This window comes from Dama dama, chromosome 26 (assembly GCF_033118175.1).
Source record: "Dama dama isolate Ldn47 chromosome 26, ASM3311817v1, whole genome shotgun sequence".
Lineage (NCBI taxonomy): Eukaryota > Metazoa > Chordata > Mammalia > Artiodactyla > Cervidae > Dama > Dama dama.
The window spans coordinates 25765799-25783806 of record NC_083706.1 but is presented as its reverse complement, the minus strand read 5'-3'; the positions used below and the strand labels follow the sequence as shown (position 1 = coordinate 25783806).

At 37.4% G+C, this 18008-nt stretch overlaps 1 protein-coding gene across 2 annotated transcripts in view; it reads left to right on the top strand.

Annotated features, from left to right (window-relative positions):
- The window catches only part of STX7 (syntaxin 7), a 54369-nt gene extending 36767 nt beyond the window's left edge, over nt 1-17602 (top strand). For both annotated transcript variants that reach the window (XM_061130389.1, XM_061130388.1), the window contains 8 exons: nt 3209-3278; nt 5725-5818; nt 6528-6665; nt 7536-7588; nt 8142-8238; nt 9602-9674; nt 13408-13490; nt 16261-17602. In XM_061130389.1, the coding sequence (XP_060986372.1) occupies nt 3209-3278; nt 5725-5818; nt 6528-6665; nt 7536-7588; nt 8142-8238; nt 9602-9674; nt 13408-13490; nt 16261-16353 (701 nt within the window). In that variant the 3' untranslated portion in view covers nt 16354-17602. The remainder of the gene's footprint in view (nt 1-3208; nt 3279-5724; nt 5819-6527; nt 6666-7535; nt 7589-8141; nt 8239-9601; nt 9675-13407; nt 13491-16260) is intronic.
- The last annotated feature ends 406 nt before the right edge of the window (nt 17603-18008 follow it).

Below are 18008 nucleotides of genomic sequence, written 5' to 3'. Positions count from 1 at the left end.
CCTGAGTTGTACAGTGATAAAGAGGGTGTATAACCCTAAGATAAGACTTTGAAGGCTTGCCGCCTACCCCATCCAGCTGAAAGCATACTCCTCTTGTTTTCTATTTTTTAGGCTAGAGCAAAAAGTGTTTACTGTATCAGAAGGTTTGTACAAGGCGCTAACGATTTTGATGATGTATTCTAGCAAATAGATCACATTTTGAGGAGCATCCCAATGGGAGTCACCATTTAAAGAAGCCTGTGCTAGCCATCCTTACTTCCCCATCCTTAATGTTTGCCTTCCCCATCCTCTGGACAAACCAGGCAAAATAGGAGAGGCTTCCTAGCTCTCAGCTCGTCAGGTCTTCCTGACATTTCTGGGCAGTGCACAAGAAGAGGTGTGGCTGATAGTCTTCTGTTTTGTTGAAATGTAAAGCCCTGGGGTCCCAGATATGTCCTCTTTTGCATATGAGTCCTTTCTCAGGGAGAAAGGATGAAGACTGGGGTTGCTGAGTGTATCTGTTTACAAAAACCAGGGAAATAACCATTTGGTGGACTTAGGCTCCCTCCCACTGGGTCTATGAGAAGCATGTCTACTTAATTTCTTTTTAATGGCCAAACAATTTTATATAGCGTTCATGCATTAAAATTATTTATCCTTTTAGGATTGACACTTTTCAGTCTTTTTTTCTTTCTTCTTTTTTTTTTGCTATTCATGTTTTCAGTGAATATTATTAAAGGTCCTGTTCCTGGCCTACTTTTGTACTGGTTTGTCTGACCTTTCCTCAGTTATTTCTGATTCTTTCTACATGATGGATATTATTCCTCCCTATGTCTTTACCTTTATGAAGACTTTCACTTATGATTATATTATCATCCACTTATTTTTCTTGACTTTTTCCAATCTGATATATGAAAAGTTGATTGTCAATGAAGTTGAACTTCTCATATGTTTATTTGCTTGTCATTATTTTAAAATGATACGTTTTACCTTTTTTATTGGACTATTTTTATATTTCCAACTTGTAGAAGTTTTTTTTCTATATTAAGAATATTAACCCCTTTACTTATCATATGCTGCAGGCATTTTCTCCCGTGTACACACACACATATGTTACTTGTATGGATTTGTAATAAAGATACAGATTTTTCATATAACATTTAAAATTTTTGTGTATTTTTTGCCAGTTTGATAATATTTTCCTTCATGGTTCTTAGTTTTGTGTTATACTTGGATAATATTTTGTACCTGTGCCAAAATCATAAATAAGATTGTGTAATAAGTACATTTTTATAGTTTTATGTAGCAGTTTAATAGTTTCCATTTTTAATGTTTAAATTATTAATTTTTTACAGATTTATTTTGCTTCATGAGGTTACATTGAGTTCTCTGTTTTAACCCCCAAATGGTTGGTCAGTTTTCCTCATGTCATTTATTGAGCAGTCTATTTTTTTTTTTTTTCACTTCCCATGGCCTTTTTAAAAGACAAGAATCCTCTCGAAATAACGATAAATGTCTGCATCAGTTTGTCTTACCAGCATACTTTTTCCAAAAGTGAAAGCTTTAAACCCCTATAAGGTAGCCTAGGAGAATCCACTAAGGTTGAGAAGGAAATATATAACTTATTGTACAAAGCAACCATAAGTTTAAAACAGCAAAGTTTCTCACCTCACAAAAGAAAACATCTATTACCAAAAAAAAGCAAAAAGAAATTCCTTTGTAACTAGCTGAATGGTTAACAGTTGCTATATATTTCCTCTCCAGTATTTATATTTTCCATCTTTGACTTGAAAGCAATATTCATTACATCATCCTGAGTGAACAAAAGTAATCCTGTGTTTTGGAATACAATCATTCCCTTGATCCCATAAATAAACAATGACTTTTTAAAAGCATTTAAGCTATATAAATAAACGACTTCTTTTAAATGAAAAAGAATGGGTGGGTTGGATCATTCTTCCCTAGTTCTTGGAAATGTGAAAGTTCTTTGAGATGGATTTTTCAACTTATCTCTGCTTGACATTTTATTTGTGTACATAAATGCATAAAGCTAGAACCTTCCCCTTTGTAAAGAGCCTTGTTTTTAATTATTATTATTACAGTGGTAGACTTCTGAGTGGGGAACTCAGCATGAAATATTTAAAACCTACAGAAGAGTAAAAGTATAGTACAGTGCTCTTTTTATATACACTTTACCTGGGTTCACCAGTTGTTAACATTTTTCAACTTTTGTTTAGTCTTTCTCTCTCCAGATTCAATTCAGGTTTCTCTGGTTGTCTCTGCAACTTTTTAAAAATAGTTTTTGTAGGTTTTATTTATTTTTTTTCCCTGAATCAGAAGCCAGTCAAAAATTGTATACTGGGTGTTATTTTATGTTTTTAATTTAAAAAGTATTTTGTGTTTTTAATTTAGAAAGCTTCCTGCTTTTATATATTTTTTTCTTTTGTGATATTAATATTTTAAGAAGTACAGATCAGTCGTTTTGTAGATTATCACATAATCTAGATTGGTCTGATTTCTTTCTCATGATTGTGTGTGGTGTGTGCTCTGTTGCTCATAGATTCCAGTTAAATATTTTGGCAAGAAAAATACATAGGTCATTTTGTGACTTTCTTGTTGCATCATGTCAGGAGGCTCATAATGCTAGTTTGTACGATTGGTGATCCTAAATTTGGTCATTTGTTGTAAGCAACAGATTAATCTTCTATAAAGTTAGCCCAAGTTAATTACATCTATGTGATGATAATTTAAGGTCATGTGAGCATTCCCATGGTTTTAGTATCCTTTGATTCTTGCTTGATTTGCTTATTACATAGACAGTTGAAAAATGGTTATTCTAATTTTGTTATTCCTCATTCATTTATTAACTGTAATTCATTCACTTTATATCCCAGTGAATCATATTTTCCTCACAATTTTTGTGCCAGTAGAATTTACGTGACAGTCCATGTGCCATTATACCAAATGTCGTGATGGAATAGGGAAGAAGATAGTATTTTTGGATCATAGTTACAGTTTCACATGTTAAGGTACCCACACAATTCATTGTCACTAATTAGATTTGAATAAACCATTGATTTTTTTTTTCTCAACTAATATTTTCTATATTTATCTCTTTGCTTTTCCTGTCTTTTTCTAACTGTCCTATTGCTTGTGTTAACTTCTAACTTAATTTCTAATGGCCTAACGTTTGTAGTAATTACTATACATTTACTTTCTATCATAATAGCTGCGGAAATACAGAGGACTCTGAATCAACTTGGAACACCTCAAGATTCACCTGAATTGAGGCAACAGCTGTAAGTATTTAGTTAAACATCAAAAAGAAAATAAATAAAGAGAGAAAACCACCGATTGTTATGTTCGTTTGATAGTGTGTAGTGTTATATTTATTAGAGAAAACAATGAAAAATTAATACTTTTTTTCTGCTGCCTCATTTGTACTCAGATTTTGTGTAAGTTTTTCCCTGTCCAAAGTGGGCAGCTGTTTTTCTTTATTTTAAAGATCTGGCTTTCTCTATTAAAGCAGAACTTCTTTGGTTATCTAATACTTTTTAATAGGTTGTTTTTGATGGCTTTAGAAAAACAGTACTCTAAGCTTCTCCCTGTGTGAGTCACTTCTCATAGCTAACAATCCCTGTGATGATTTTTATTTATTTCACTTAGATTTCATTGAACATCCAGTATGAACTATGCCCCCGCAAAGTTTATCTTTACATCCTTGAATTTCAGAAAGCATTAGCCTCTGTTTAAAAAATAAAGGATATAATCAAGTAATGTACTTACATATTTGAGTAATATGCTATAGAACAAGAGCAACAATACTTGGTGGTGTTACAGATTTTACAGTATGTTTTTATACCTTTTCTCATAAAACCTTACAAAATCGCAGTGAGCTAGATAGATCAAAAGAACTATTTCCGTTTTACTTATAAGGAAGACATTTCTGTTTGGGGTTTGATGGTTTGCCCAACATTATTCTAAACGTGAATCATTTTTAAATGTTAATTTAGCACGATTGTCAGCTACAAATTTCAAGTAGTATATATGTAATAAATGAAATGCCAAACACTAGCTACAGAAGGAAAAGTTGCAAAAAAGAAGAAATGAAAAGATAGGTAATAATAATTCATATTTTTTGTGAAGTACAGATTGAGGAATTTATAGTTGTCTTATAATTTATATTGCATTTTTCTGCAGTGGATAGATATCAGCGGGATAAACACGTCCCAAGTCTAAATAATAAACCATCATTTATTAAAATAAAGTAAAACAGAACAGAAGCCATAATTCTTAATAGTTAACAATATTTTGCTAAGGTTAAGAGTGGAGATTCTGAATATGTAGATATCATTAAAGTCTTCTTTTTATAATTTTATTACTTTTCGTAAAGATTTACAAAAGGCATATAAAGATAGGGCATTTGGTAAACATATATAAGTGTGGTATAATTCCTCATCAGTCAAATATAGATACCTATATACTAAAAGATATTATCATATGCTGCTACTGCTAAGTCACATCAGTCGCGTCCGACTCTGTGCGACCCCATAGATGGCAGCCCACCAGGCTCCCCCATCCCTGGGATCCTCCAGGCAAGAACACTGGAGTGGGTTGCCATTTCCTTCTCCAATGCATGAAAGTGAAAAGTGAAAGTGAAGTCGCTCAGTCGTGCCCGACTCTTAGCGACCGCATGGACTACAGCCCACCAGACTCCTCTGTCCATGGGATTTTCCAGGCAAGAGTACTGGAGTGGGGTGCCATTGCCTTCTCCGATATTATCATATAGTTTCTCATTATTTTAAAGGACCCAAAGTGTGATCAATACACAGGAAACTCAAACTGGAGCTCTGTATCAACCTACAGGGGTGGGATGGGGAAGGAGATGGGAGGGAGTTTCAAAAAGGGAGGGGATATATGTATACCTATGGCTGATTCATGTTGAGGTTTGACAGAAAACAGCCAAGTTCTATAAAGCAATTATTTTTCAATAAAAAATAAATTATTTTTTAAAAAGCAAAAAAAAAAAAACAAAAAAGCAAAAGGCAAAGAAATAAATAAAATGAGAGATAATATATATGAGAGGTACTGATGTTGTGACCTGTAAAACATCACATGAATACAAGCTTTTTTTAAATGTCAACTTCTTTAGTTATAGATCTTACTTTTCACTTTATAAGCTAGTTAGCAAGATAGAAACAGATAACTATGTAATTTATCTTTTTCACTGTGTTTGGTTTTTTTTTTGCAGAGAAGTGCTATCACTTTTTTTCCTATGGTGAACATAAATACTAGTAAATTTGTGCTATTATTCATTGTGACGTCTGCTCTTTTTTTTTTTTAATAAAATATCTATAAGATATAAATACTCAGGTAGAGAAATGAGAGAGGCTGGCTGTACCCTGAGAACGGGACAGCTTTTTAAGCTCCCACATCCGCCAGATCTCAAACATCAGACATTTTATAATCTCTCATTGGCTTTTGTCATCTTCTTTTCTAAATAGCTGCTGATATTTATTTCTCAAAGCTTGGTTATCTCCATATGTGAATAAAGCACCTTCCACATAGTATTTACCCAATATTTATAGAACCTGAGAAGTTTGTTTTCATAGAGAAAATTTGAGCCAGTCTCTAAAAAAAAGTGATTTTTCTAAAGCTGTTCATCAGGGTTGAATCAAGTGGCAGAGTTATAGTTTCAAGAAATACCTTAGTTCTTTAACTGTGATGCGTGTTTTCTCACTTTAGCCAGCAGAAGCAGCAGTATACGAACCAACTTGCCAAAGAAACAGATAAGTACATTAAAGAGTTTGGATCTCTGCCCACCACCCCCAGTGACCAGGTATGAAGCTTTAAGACACAGTGTTGAAGTACTGAATGTGAAAGGGAGTCAAATGCGTTGTAAGATCTTTGAACTGATCTTTGTACTAGAAAGGAAATCAGGGGGAAAAAAATATTTGAGATTAGTTCAGAGAACACAAAACTGTATTTAATTGCCCAGGTAGTATCCTGTGGTTCAGTAAAGCAAAAATTATTTCCATGCAGTTGTCCTGACCCATAATTAAATAAGTGCTCAGAAAATGCTTCCTGACTAATTGTTTCCTGGCCTTCCAGGACTGACTTCATGCAACATGCATGCTCATTCAAGATGTGAGGTTTCCTCGGGGCACCCGTTTTTATTACCCTGCTTACTTAGTGGAAGTTATTACTTAGGTGAATCAAAGGTTTTATTTCCATTAAAGTAAAGAAGAAGAGGATTTACTTTATAAGTGTGGCCTAGTTTTTAGGATGAAAACTTGAGGTGAAAAATCCAACATTATGGGCCTTTGCCTCAAGATAAATATGCGCAGTGTTTGAACACATATATTTGTTTGAACACATTATCAAATTGAGCAAAATGTTATTGAGTGTTAATCAGTAAGGCTCTGTAATAGAGTGAGTGAAATTTTCAAAATTAAATAAAGAGCCAGCTAACTAGCAAAACAGCTTTTGCAAATTCTGTAGAACTTCACAGCTTGATTCTAGCAGGTTTCTTTTCCCCGCGTCTCTAGCGTCAAAGGAAAATACAGAAGGATCGCTTAGTGGCTGAATTCACAACATCGCTGACAAACTTTCAGAAGGTGCAGAGGCAGGCTGCTGAGAGAGAGAAAGAATTTGTTGCTCGAGTGAGAGCCGGCTCCAGAGTATCTGTGAGTATTTAAAGCCGCGTGTAAAGCTGAGCACGGCGTTCCCCGCGGTGTGAGTGTTTAAGGCCGCGTGTAAAGCTGAGCACGGCGTTCCCCGGGGTGTGAGTGCTTAAGGCAGCGTGTAAACCTGAACATGGTATTCCCCGGGGATCCTGTACAAACTACATGGCATGGTTTTTGAGTCTTAAAGACCTGTGAATATCTTGGAAATCAGTGTTGAATATTTATTTTCAGGAGTTTCTGCTCAGTTTTTAAAAGGATGATAATTGCATATTATTGTGGTTATTCTGTCCATGTCATGGAACAAAAGATTACAGATTATATAAAAATACGGAAACGTTCTGTCAGAGAAGATTAGGAATCAAATCCTGATTTGCCCCTGAGGCTGTTACTTTGTATTCCTGCTGGAGTAGAAGACTCTTTACTCCTGGGTTATATGAAGATGATTTGAAATGAACAGAGTGAATATATTGTGTGAATATTGAAAATGAACTTAGACCTGGAGAAGATAAATGGAAGGATAAGTTAGAGTGGAATTTTGATTGAATCTAATTTTAAATCTCCCTGGAAACTCTCGTGCTTCCTTGTTCCTTAATGTAGAGGTTCTAAGGCTACATTCTGTTTTAATCAAATAATACTTATTCTTTGGCTCTTGAGAATATTTAATGAATTCCTTCCATGTCAGCTTAGGGTATAGTTTTATTATTGCTTGAAGTAATTGACTTAAAATATTAGAACAAGAACCTTTCTCTTTTCTTACACCTCTCCTCCAGTGTGGACATAAATCGGTTTAAATTATTATAAAGGAAAATATGAGTGTTGTGTGCTTTTCCTTTGTGCCTTCTCAATCCATTCTCTTACTAAATTATTCAGGGTGGTTTTCCTGAGGAGAGCTCAAAAGAAAGGAATCTTGTATCCTGGGAAAGGTAAGAAGTATAGAACAGTATACAGAGTAAAAGATTATTTTTCATATCTGTTTCTTACATCATGGTCTTGGGCAAAATTAGTTTTCAATATATTATATCATGATTCCTAAGTTATTTATAAATAGAAAACAATACATTTTAAAAAATTTTTAAATAATTATTTATAAAATATATAAAAACAGTCCAGTATACTAATAATGCTCTTTAAGTAGTTATTTATCCAAATAAATATTATTAACTTAATTTTTGATTAAAATTATTTTTGATATAGATTATTCCCGTATGTGAGATTTAAGTCAACCAAGAAGAAATACTGACTTGCCAGACATAATAGCTTCCAATAATTAAGTAATAACTCTAAAAAAAAATCATTGAAATGAAAATGAATAAAATTTGGTTAGCATTTCTGTTATACTTTTAGAATTTAAGTGAGCAATTCTGTGACTTTGAAGCAAAAATGTTCTATTCAATAAGTATTTCTGTAATAAGAAGGAAGCGCCCTTGTTTCCATAGCGGTTTTTCTTTTTTTTACATAGTCCTTTCTTTTTAATAGCCAAACTCAGCCTCAAGCTCAGTTGCAGGATGAAGAAATTACAGAGGATGACCTGCGCCTTATTCAGGAGAGAGAGTCTTCTATCAGGCAACTCGAAGTAAGCTTTACATTGTACGATTGAGCTGCCTCCGTTAGTGAGCTTGTTCTCAAGATGCTTAGGTGATGCTGGGAGAAGGGTCAAGAGAGAAAACTAAATAAATATCAGTTCGGTGGCATTTCTCATGTAAGTTAGAATCATTGCTTTTAAAAAGAGTCATCTCTTTAGAAATTGTGCTAGGATGAGAAAATATACTCCCCTCCACTCCAAATTTTCTTTCTTTTTTTAAAAATTCTGTTAAGTCATCTGACCATTGAGAAAAATATCAGTCTAGTTCTGTTCAGAGAGTCTGATGAGTCTGGATGGCTTCCATGGCACATAATACACATCACACCTGCATGAATCAGATTTCTTCCAAGGGCTTTAAACGTATTTTATTTCCCTTTAGTACATGTAGGATATCGAAGAGGTCTGAAAGGTTTATAACCTTAGTTCATAGGGAACCTACTGGTTCCCTGGAAATTGGCCTGATAAAGCTAACAATAGCTACATTTATTGATGGATTCCATCCATCAAGCACTATGTGATAAATTGTTCGTATTGTCTCATTTAGTTTTCATAAAAGTAACTTAACTGTGTCATTATTATTCCCCATTTTACAGATGAGAAAGCCAAGTTCTAGGATCAATGTGTAAATCGCCCCACTCTTCCTGAATAAAGTACTTACATGTTACTCTTTAATCAGGCAAAATAGTAGTTATATATGAAAGAAAATTAAATTTATAACTTATTTATTCATCACTATTCCATTGTGTATTCAAGTTTATTAATTTGAGAATTTGAATTTACACCTCATGTTTTATTCTTTTAAAGTGTCAAATCGAGGGACTTCCCTGGTAGTCCAGTGGTTAAGAACCCACGTTCTAGTGCAGGGGACATAGGTTCAGTGTCTCGTCAGAGAACTAAGGTCTCACACACTGTGAGGAAATTAAGCCCACGTGCCACAGAAAGACCCAGCACAGTCCTAAGTGTCAAATTGACATATAAATTTTTACTAGAATATTCTCAATGTTTTTGAGGAAATGCTGCTTGTGATAACAAGACTAATCAAATTGCATGGTGTAAATTCAATAACGCACCACCCTTCTCTCTTACATAGATCGTTCATTTCCATTCCAAATCACCTGATATTTTTAACATTACAAACTTGTTTTAGAGAAATGATTACTGTTATTCAGAGTCTACTTACTTGGGATTGCCTATAGTCAAATAGTTTTCTCATATGCCCAAAATGTGTGTTATTAAGTCCAGATGCATGGTCACCTAGGTATGAGTAGTGGTTTGGGTTTTTTAAAAATTTTCCCCCGTTGTGGATTGGGGACTGAATTTCCAATTATAATAAAATGTACTTTTTTTCTCTTAGGCTGATATTATGGATATTAATGAAATATTTAAAGATTTGGGAATGATGATTCACGAGCAAGGCGATGTAATAGGTAAGCCCTACATGTGAAATTTCATGAGGTGGAAGCAGGCCACATGGAGTTTCCCTGTGGTAACTTCTCAAGCCAGAGTAACTTACCTCCTTTTCTCTCTTTGGGTCTTCCTGGAGTCAAAAGTACCATATCTACAACAGACAAAGCACCACCCTTGGCATTATCTGAAACAGATCTCATTTTTGGCTCCTACTGGTTGAAGTGACCAATTTCATGTATTTAAGAAGTCCTAAATTTAATCAGGGTCTGCCGCTGCTGAGATCATGGAAGGTTCCGTGTAGCATCATGCTAGCTCATTCCCAGGACCTCTGGTTTCTGTCTTATCCCCAGTTTAATTCTCATCACACCAAGACTTCGGAGAAAATGTCTTTTCATAACATGCACACTGTCTTCTCTTCTCAAGTAGAGGGAATAAGTAGCCATTTGCCTAAACATTCATTCTCATAACTTTTTTAGCATATTAATTTAGTAGTATTACTTAATTACTGAGAATTCTTTTAATTCTTTTTTATAAACTCTGTAAGACGTCCTTTAAATTTTAAATGTAATTGTAATTCATATAGGATATAATTATAAGCATTGATCAAGATTCTGACCTTCTTTATCATTTTTAAGTATGAAGATATTTGTGAGTATACTAAAGATATATTTAATATGTTTTCTGAATTTGGTGTAGTTTAAATACTTGAACCTATAGTTTAATTATTATTTTTCTATTCTTACCCTCTTCTGTAGTCCCAGTAGATCACAGGGTAAAACTTAAGAAACCATTCATTCATCTAGTAAATATTTATTGAGTGCCGACTACATTCAGGCATAAATCTAGGCATTGAGGATTCAGCTGAAATTAAGAAACAAATAAAAGATATTATAATCTAATTGGAGGAGAGAGACAATTACAACAGAAAGAAAAGTAAGTGGTGATAAGTGTTTATGGGGAAAATAAGGCCAGATCGGGGTGGGACAGCAGGTACTGGGGGAGACGCTGCTTTTCAGCGTGGAGTCAGTAAGGGCAGGTGACGTTTTAGTGAGGACTTCACGGAAGTAAGGAAGCCAGCAGGAGAAGAGGTGCCAGGCAGAGGGACCAGCAGGTGCCCTGGCCTTTGGGCAAAAGCCCAAAGCCTGACATTTTAAGTGAAGGGAGTGAGCACGTGGAGGATGGAGACAGTGTCCGAAGTCACACGGGACCAGATCACATGGGCCCCCGAGCCGTCATGAGAACAGTTTTTGTGTTAATAGAGGAGAAGCCAGAGGAAGGTGTGAGCAGAAGGGCGTGATCATCTGACCTGGGTTTTAAGAGGCCCACTCGGACTGTTGGGTTGAGAACGGAGGTTGAGAATGTGAGGGAAGGGGAGGTGTCTGGGCTGGGGCCTTAAATCTAGGCATCTTCTGCCCATGGATGGTATTTAAAACCATGAGATTAGGTAAGATCACCTGGCAAATAAGTAGAGATAGAGAAGAGAGGGGCTTCCCTGGTGGCTCAGTAAAGAGTCTGCCTGCAATGTAGGAGACCTGGGTTTGATCCCTGGGTTGGGAAGATCCCCTGGAGAAGGGAATGACAACCCACTCCAGTATTCTTGCCCAGAGAATTCCATGGACAGAGGAGCCCGGCGGGCTACAGTCCATGGGGTCACAAAGAGTGTGACACAGCTGAGCAAGAGGAGGTTCTAAAGACTTGTAAATATTTAGAGCATAGTCAGCAAACTGCGTCCATTCATTTATGTGTTGTCTACAGCAGGTTTTGTACAACAGAGGCATAGTTGAGTATTTATGACAGAAACCATAAGAATGAACTGCAAAGCTTAAAGTATTTATTATCTGGCACAAAGAAAAAGTTTGCCGATCTCTGATTTAGAGGCTAGAGAGCCAAGGAGGAACCAACAAAAATGACCAAGAAAGAATAGCCAGTGATGCAGAAGAAAACCATGTGAGTGTACAGTTTTAGGATGGGGTGGAGGAAGCATTTCAGAGTGATGACCCTTCTGCTCTCTCAGATGCTGCTGTTGGGTTAGGTGAGCTGAGGATTAAGAGTTAACTGCTGAATTCAACAACATGTCGGGCATAGATGACCTCAGATGAGAGCTGTGCTGGTGAAATCGTGCAGGTAAAAGCACGATAAAGTAGGTTCCAGAGAGGCCGGGAGGAGAGTGACTGGAGATAGCAAACGGAGACAGCTTTTTCTAGGAGTCACGTGAGGTCCTAACCACCAGTGGATGTGGCATCAAGGAGAGATTTGAGGGTTGGCTTGTGTTTAAGATGGCAGCAATAGGATTGATGAGAAAGAAGTATTGAGTGTGAGAGGGAAGCAATTGCTGGCCTGAGGTTGTTGAGCTAGCAGTAGGAATGGGATCAAATGCACGCACGGAGGGGTTGGCCATCGCTAAGCACAGATGGGTCGCACTGGGCACAGAGATGGTTGCATGTGGTAGTGGGTAGGGTCAGAGGAGATTGTGGGAATGTCTTCTGATTGCTCCTGTTGTCTCAGTGATCTAGAAATAAGGCCCCTGGTGGAGAATGACAGTGAGTGAGGAGGCATGGGAAATTAGTGGAGAAAGTGTGACTTACCTTCCAGGAGTCGGGGAGATGGGGCAAAGTGCTCTGCAGTCAAGAATTTAAAGTGAAATAAGTCAGCCCTGGTGACTTTTTTGTACCCACATACAGCGGCACAGAATAGGTTGGGGTTTTGTCACCTAAGTGTGACTGCAATAGGGGGAACGAGGGCTGATGATGAGTGCAAGAAAGCAGTGGCAAATGACTGTCCATGGAGTCGAACGTAAGGAAGAGGGAAGTGAGGACGTGACATATGTAAAGGGCCATGAAAAAGGGGTAGGGTCGTAACGTTGGGGTCTTAGAAGGAAAGAACTTGCAAGGTCCCTGGTGGTGATCAGAGAGGGAGACGTGGAATGGAGATTATAGAGAAGCTGCAGTTGCTGGTAATGACAGGTTTGGAACGTGACCATGGAAGTAGATGGCTCAGAAAGCGTCACAGGCAAAGTCAATGAAAAAAAAACGTGTGTTCAAAGATTTGAGAGGCCTGGGTATTTGAGGGTCAGCAGTTGGACATTGAGATAGCCAATATGGGTAATAGTAGAAGCATTGAAGACAACATCAGTGGAGCAGGGACTAAAACGTTCAAGGAAAAAGAAGAAAAGACATATCGGGATGCCTGCCGCCCTGCCAAGTGACAGGTAGGCGTGAGCTCTGACGTCAGCAGGGAGGAGGAGGAGACAGCGGTCATCCTACAGATGCAGGATGTTCTACCTCCAGTTCAGAGGAGGGGAGGAAGGAGACCTGTCACCACTGGAGAAGGCTGTGGGGACTCTCAGGAGCCTCGGTTTCCAGCACAGAGGGAGGTTGATGCTGGCCCCTGAGCAGATGACGGTTTTCAGGCCTCCCTGTTTCCCCCGAACCAAAGCTCAGAATGCTTTGCTTAGTACTGAGTTGGCCATCACAGGATGCAAACTCGGTGACAGTACTTTTGGGGTTTACCGGGTAGAACTGGAGTACGCTGCAATGAAGGTAATCAAGTTCATTTTCTTCACATTGTTTCTGTATTGTTTGAGGCACCTGAGAAATACAGTTGCTAAGAGAAAATTCAGCCATATGCATATAAACCTTTGAATAATGAATGTATTTAATCTTAACCATGAATAAAATTAGGTGATTTGTGCAGCTCTATGACTAGCACGGCAGCACCTGTTTAGCAGTTTTGTGTGTGTGTTTTATTCTAAAGACAGCATAGAAGCCAACGTGGAGAATGCCGAGGTGCACGTCCAGCAAGCAAACCAGCAGCTGTCAAGGGCGGCTGACTATCAGGTAATATCAGCTGTGCTGAACTGCCCTGTAACGGAGACTTAAATGTATATGTGTGTGTGAGTGTAGTAATCATGTGGCTGGAGATGTTAACATCTAAAATCCCATGGAAGACAGGCTAGAAATATGCCAGTCCTTTAAAACTGGGTTTAGCCTGTCTGTTCTCAGGATTAAACAAGTGCTGTGCCCACAGGAACGGGCAGTTTAGTATTTAGAGTCTTGAGGGGAGCAGTAGACAACTCCAGTCTTTTCTGGCAGCTTCTGGTCTCCAATGTCATTTTCGCATTTCAATCCAGAAACCTGTTTGATAGTGATTTCCCTCCATTCCTCGCTGTTCCTTTCTGCCTTTCTTTTTTGTCTGTGATACTTTGGACTGAAGAGGTTAAGATCCTTGTCCCAGAAAGATGTCTCAGGTCCTGTGGAAAATTTATTAGCTTGGAGTGTCCTTGACCAATCAATGGGTATTCAGTCAGCATTCAGCAGACCCTTCACCTAGGGATTCACATGATCCCTAAAGTGAATCAGGTTAGTATAGGAAATCCATACATATGAGTCAAATATAAATATATATAGAAGACTACAAATATTAGCACCATGAACTATATCATTTAGTATATAAATCTTTGATGTTTAACAGAGATAAGTTCTTTTGGGGAACCCCTAAATACCACCCTAGCATTTTATTTCCCTTTTAAAGCTTCGTTATTTGTTGATGTAGTTGTTCATAATTATTTTCTCAGAAATTGTCACCTTCCTCTAAAATTTCTAGACCTGTTCAGTCGCTTTTCAGTTTTCTCGCTGATTTTAGACGTTCCCTTTAGTTTTAGTACAGTTTTTCACTGGACGAATCAGTACACATTCTGTCTCATGTCAGGAACAATGAAGCTGGATAGAGGATGCTGAGTTACACCGCTGGTTGTGCTCACCAGCAGAGTAACTCTTGTTTACTGTCTTCATGCATGAGATTCAGACATGCAGCTCAGCAGAGTTAATGTCACCGCATCGTAGACTGAGGTATCATTCATGAATAGTTGAACACACACACACATACACACACACCCAGAGTAATCTGTAACTGTTAAATCTGCTCAGATAGAGTGTTCAGCAAGATTCATCAATGTCATTTCATTTTGCTTTTGAATGTTAGGGAGATGTAGGTATATCTCCAAATTTTACTTCTCTTCTTCCTTGTGGAAGGAAAACCTGCAGCTGCTCTGGGAAAAAAAGGGGAACACATCTTCCCAAGCTAAACCTTCAGAGCCAGAACTACCCCCACCCTTAATCCCACAGGACCTGGTTGTTGTTGTTTAGTCGCTTAGTCGTGTCCAACTCTTTGCGACCCCATGGACTGCAGCCCGCCAAGCTTCCTGTCTTTCACCATCTCCCAGAGTTTGCTGGAATTTATGTCCGTTGAATAGAAGATCCCATCCAATCATCTCATCCTCTGTCGCCCCTTTCTCCTGCCTTCAGTCTTTCCCAGCATCAGGGTCTTTTCCAGTGAGTTGGCTCTTCGCATCAGGTGGCCAAAGTATTGGAGCATTGGCATCAGTCCCAGGGAATACTCAGGGTTGATTCCCTTTAGGATCCACTGGTTTGATCTCCTTACTGTCCAAGGGGCTCTCACAGGACCCAGAGGGATGAGAAGAGAGCCATGCAGCACAGGGGCTGGGAAGAGAGCAGTTTCCCGGTAGTCCTTGGCAGCCTTGATATTACATGATGCCTCTGCAAAATGCGGTGTGGTGCTCCTAAATAGTTTGGATAGATTAAGAACATAAAAGAAGGTGGAAAATGTTCTCATCACCATAGCACCCCAGAGTCTTACCACCCCTGGAGATGGTGCCCCAGGGAAAATAAAATTCTCTAGTGGAATAGTTGTCATTGTTGATGAAGGCACATTACACATGCGTCTGTGGTAACCAGGTAGAGTCTGGGGAAAATACATGGGCAGGATGAAATTGAAATGAACTGTGTTTAAGATATGAAGAGTAGTATTTTGTTGAAAAATTAGATGGCCACATGGAATACTAAGAAGTATTAATAGTTTTTAAGAAAAATTGAGTCAGAAACTTATCTTTTTGGTAAATTTTACTTTACTTCTGGTTGACCCAAAGCAAATTTACAGACTTTTCTACTCTGTAAGAAAAAAGATTCCTGGATGTTGTCGTGAGATAGACAAGCCATTAGAGAAATACAGAAATCTACAGCTGGGCCAGGAATGAAGAATGGAGCAAAGCTCAACCTTTATAATATAAATGAGTGTTTTTTAATTTTTTAAACTGTTTTTAAAAATTTATTTGTATGTTGAAATTCTGAATGCAGTTTCCATTCATATTTAGGGATGAGAACGATTTAGGAAACTTAAGTAAACTTTAGGAAACATTGTCAAATATTTGCTGATATGGTCAGAGAACTCATTTTGAAGAGCAGTTTTTTGATAAAAGTTTAAAAATTGATATCTTTAAGCTGTTTTTTGTTTTCACATATAGGTAAACTCTGTCGCTTCATTTTTATTTCTCTGTATCTTTCCCAACCACACATCTAGAAAAAGCACCAACAAAAGTTGAATAATTATCCCCTGAATTAGTACCATTAATTCAAGAATATATTTTGAAAGCATAGTACTATATGTATTGAAAAGCAAAAAAATATAGCCCTAAATTTGAGGGTGAGAAATTACCATTGATTTTACTCTAGAAATGAACCAAATGATGTTCACTTGCCATCGAGATGCTCCACTACATCTGTAAACATGTTTTGTTTTTTGCATCTGCAGCGCAAATCCAGAAAAACCCTCTGCATCATCATTTTTATCCTTGTTATTGGAGTTCTAATTATCGGTCTCATCATATGGGGAGTGAAAGGCTAAGATGATACAGGAGCACACTACTGCACTATGTTATGTAAATTATGTAGGAAGATTCCTTTAATCATGGTGGGTTTTTTTATTATATTATTTTAAAGCAGTTGCCTAAAGGATGGTTCCCGTACTGTTATTTTTATTTGGAAGAAAGTTTTCTTTGGATTAAATCTTATATTTTCTAACGCTGAAAGTTTTCCTATGTATCACTGCTGGCATAACATTCATGCTTTTCGATCTAATAATCATTCTGCCCACGTTGTATTTGCCTTTCATTTATAATTTATTTTTCCTGTTGACTTAGCTTTTGGAAATTAGTAAATTTAAAGGTGTGTGTGTGTTTCCTGTGTGCATCTTTCCATCACAATGTAACATGCGCCCATGTTTGTGTTACTTTGGTTACAGATCTTCAGTTTGATTTGTGCCAGCAGAGGAAACATTGTCACTAACTTTAAAAAGTAACATATGTGTTTGTGTTTGGTATTTTGTTTTTTTCCTGGTTCACAGCAGCATAAGTTGTCTATTTAACTCTTATATTGGTTTTTCTCTTACGACCCTTGTTGATTCTCAGTGAAGTCAGTGAATAACTTCCTAATATCTCTTTCACTCCTGATGTGTGGATAGTAAGCATTTGTTGTAGACTGCCAAGTAAATTGCTAAGGATAGATTGCTTTTATATAGGTTCTGCTGAGCCTGACATCCCTTTACAAGGAACTGTGTTGTCCCTGTAAATGTGTAATGTGATCTGGAGGAAGAGTGTGACAAATCAGTACCTATTGTGTTAGAATTCTAAAGATCCCAAACTTGTTCTGCTGTGTATCTCCACAGCTGTTATGATGGAACATTAATTACCTTCCCTTTTGTCCTATAGAATAATGATTACATTTGTGTCCTTGGGTCAAGATTACTTTGGGGAAGTAACTTTCCCACAGTTACTGTTTTCGGGCACCTAACACTTAAAATTCTGGGTTTCCTTTGCATATCATTTTGTACCATCCTGCATTAGCAAATGAATTGGATGTTTGCCAGTTAACTCACTTGCCTTTTTAAATCAATGTTGTTTTAATGCACTAATCTGAATACTACAAAGAAGATCATCTTTATAGTTTGTATTTTATAATGTTCTTACATAGCGGTTTGATAGTGAAGGCAGTGTTTTACATGGCAAGCTATGAGACTTCAGTTGGGAACAAATAAAATATTAAGTAACTAAGTAAATTGTATCTTTGCAAGCAAAATAAAGATGATTTTAAAAGTGCCTGGAGAGTTTTATTTCAAGAGAATTCCGCTTCTGTGGGACTTTATACTCACCTCACACTTTTGCCACTGTACTGCCTGACATCGCAACAGAAGTGTAACCACATGGCTACCGATTTGCATCTTGCTGGAGTACCAACTCACTCAGAGTTTTTATTTTGGCCCTCTTTTGCTGCTAATAGGTAGAAGCTGTTTTGCTTGTTACCAAAACACAAGAAGAGCCTGTGGAAAACTGTTTTGTGAGCGAATGATTAGAAACGTCAAGACTGTGTTCATTTACATGAGATTGCTTTATTGAACAGGATGGGTGATGCAGGCAGGTGAATTCTTACAAATTCTGCCTATTCTGAAGGCAGTGCAAGCCCATCAGGCCTGCTGGAGTGTGATCCTTCTCCGTAAGTGCGCAG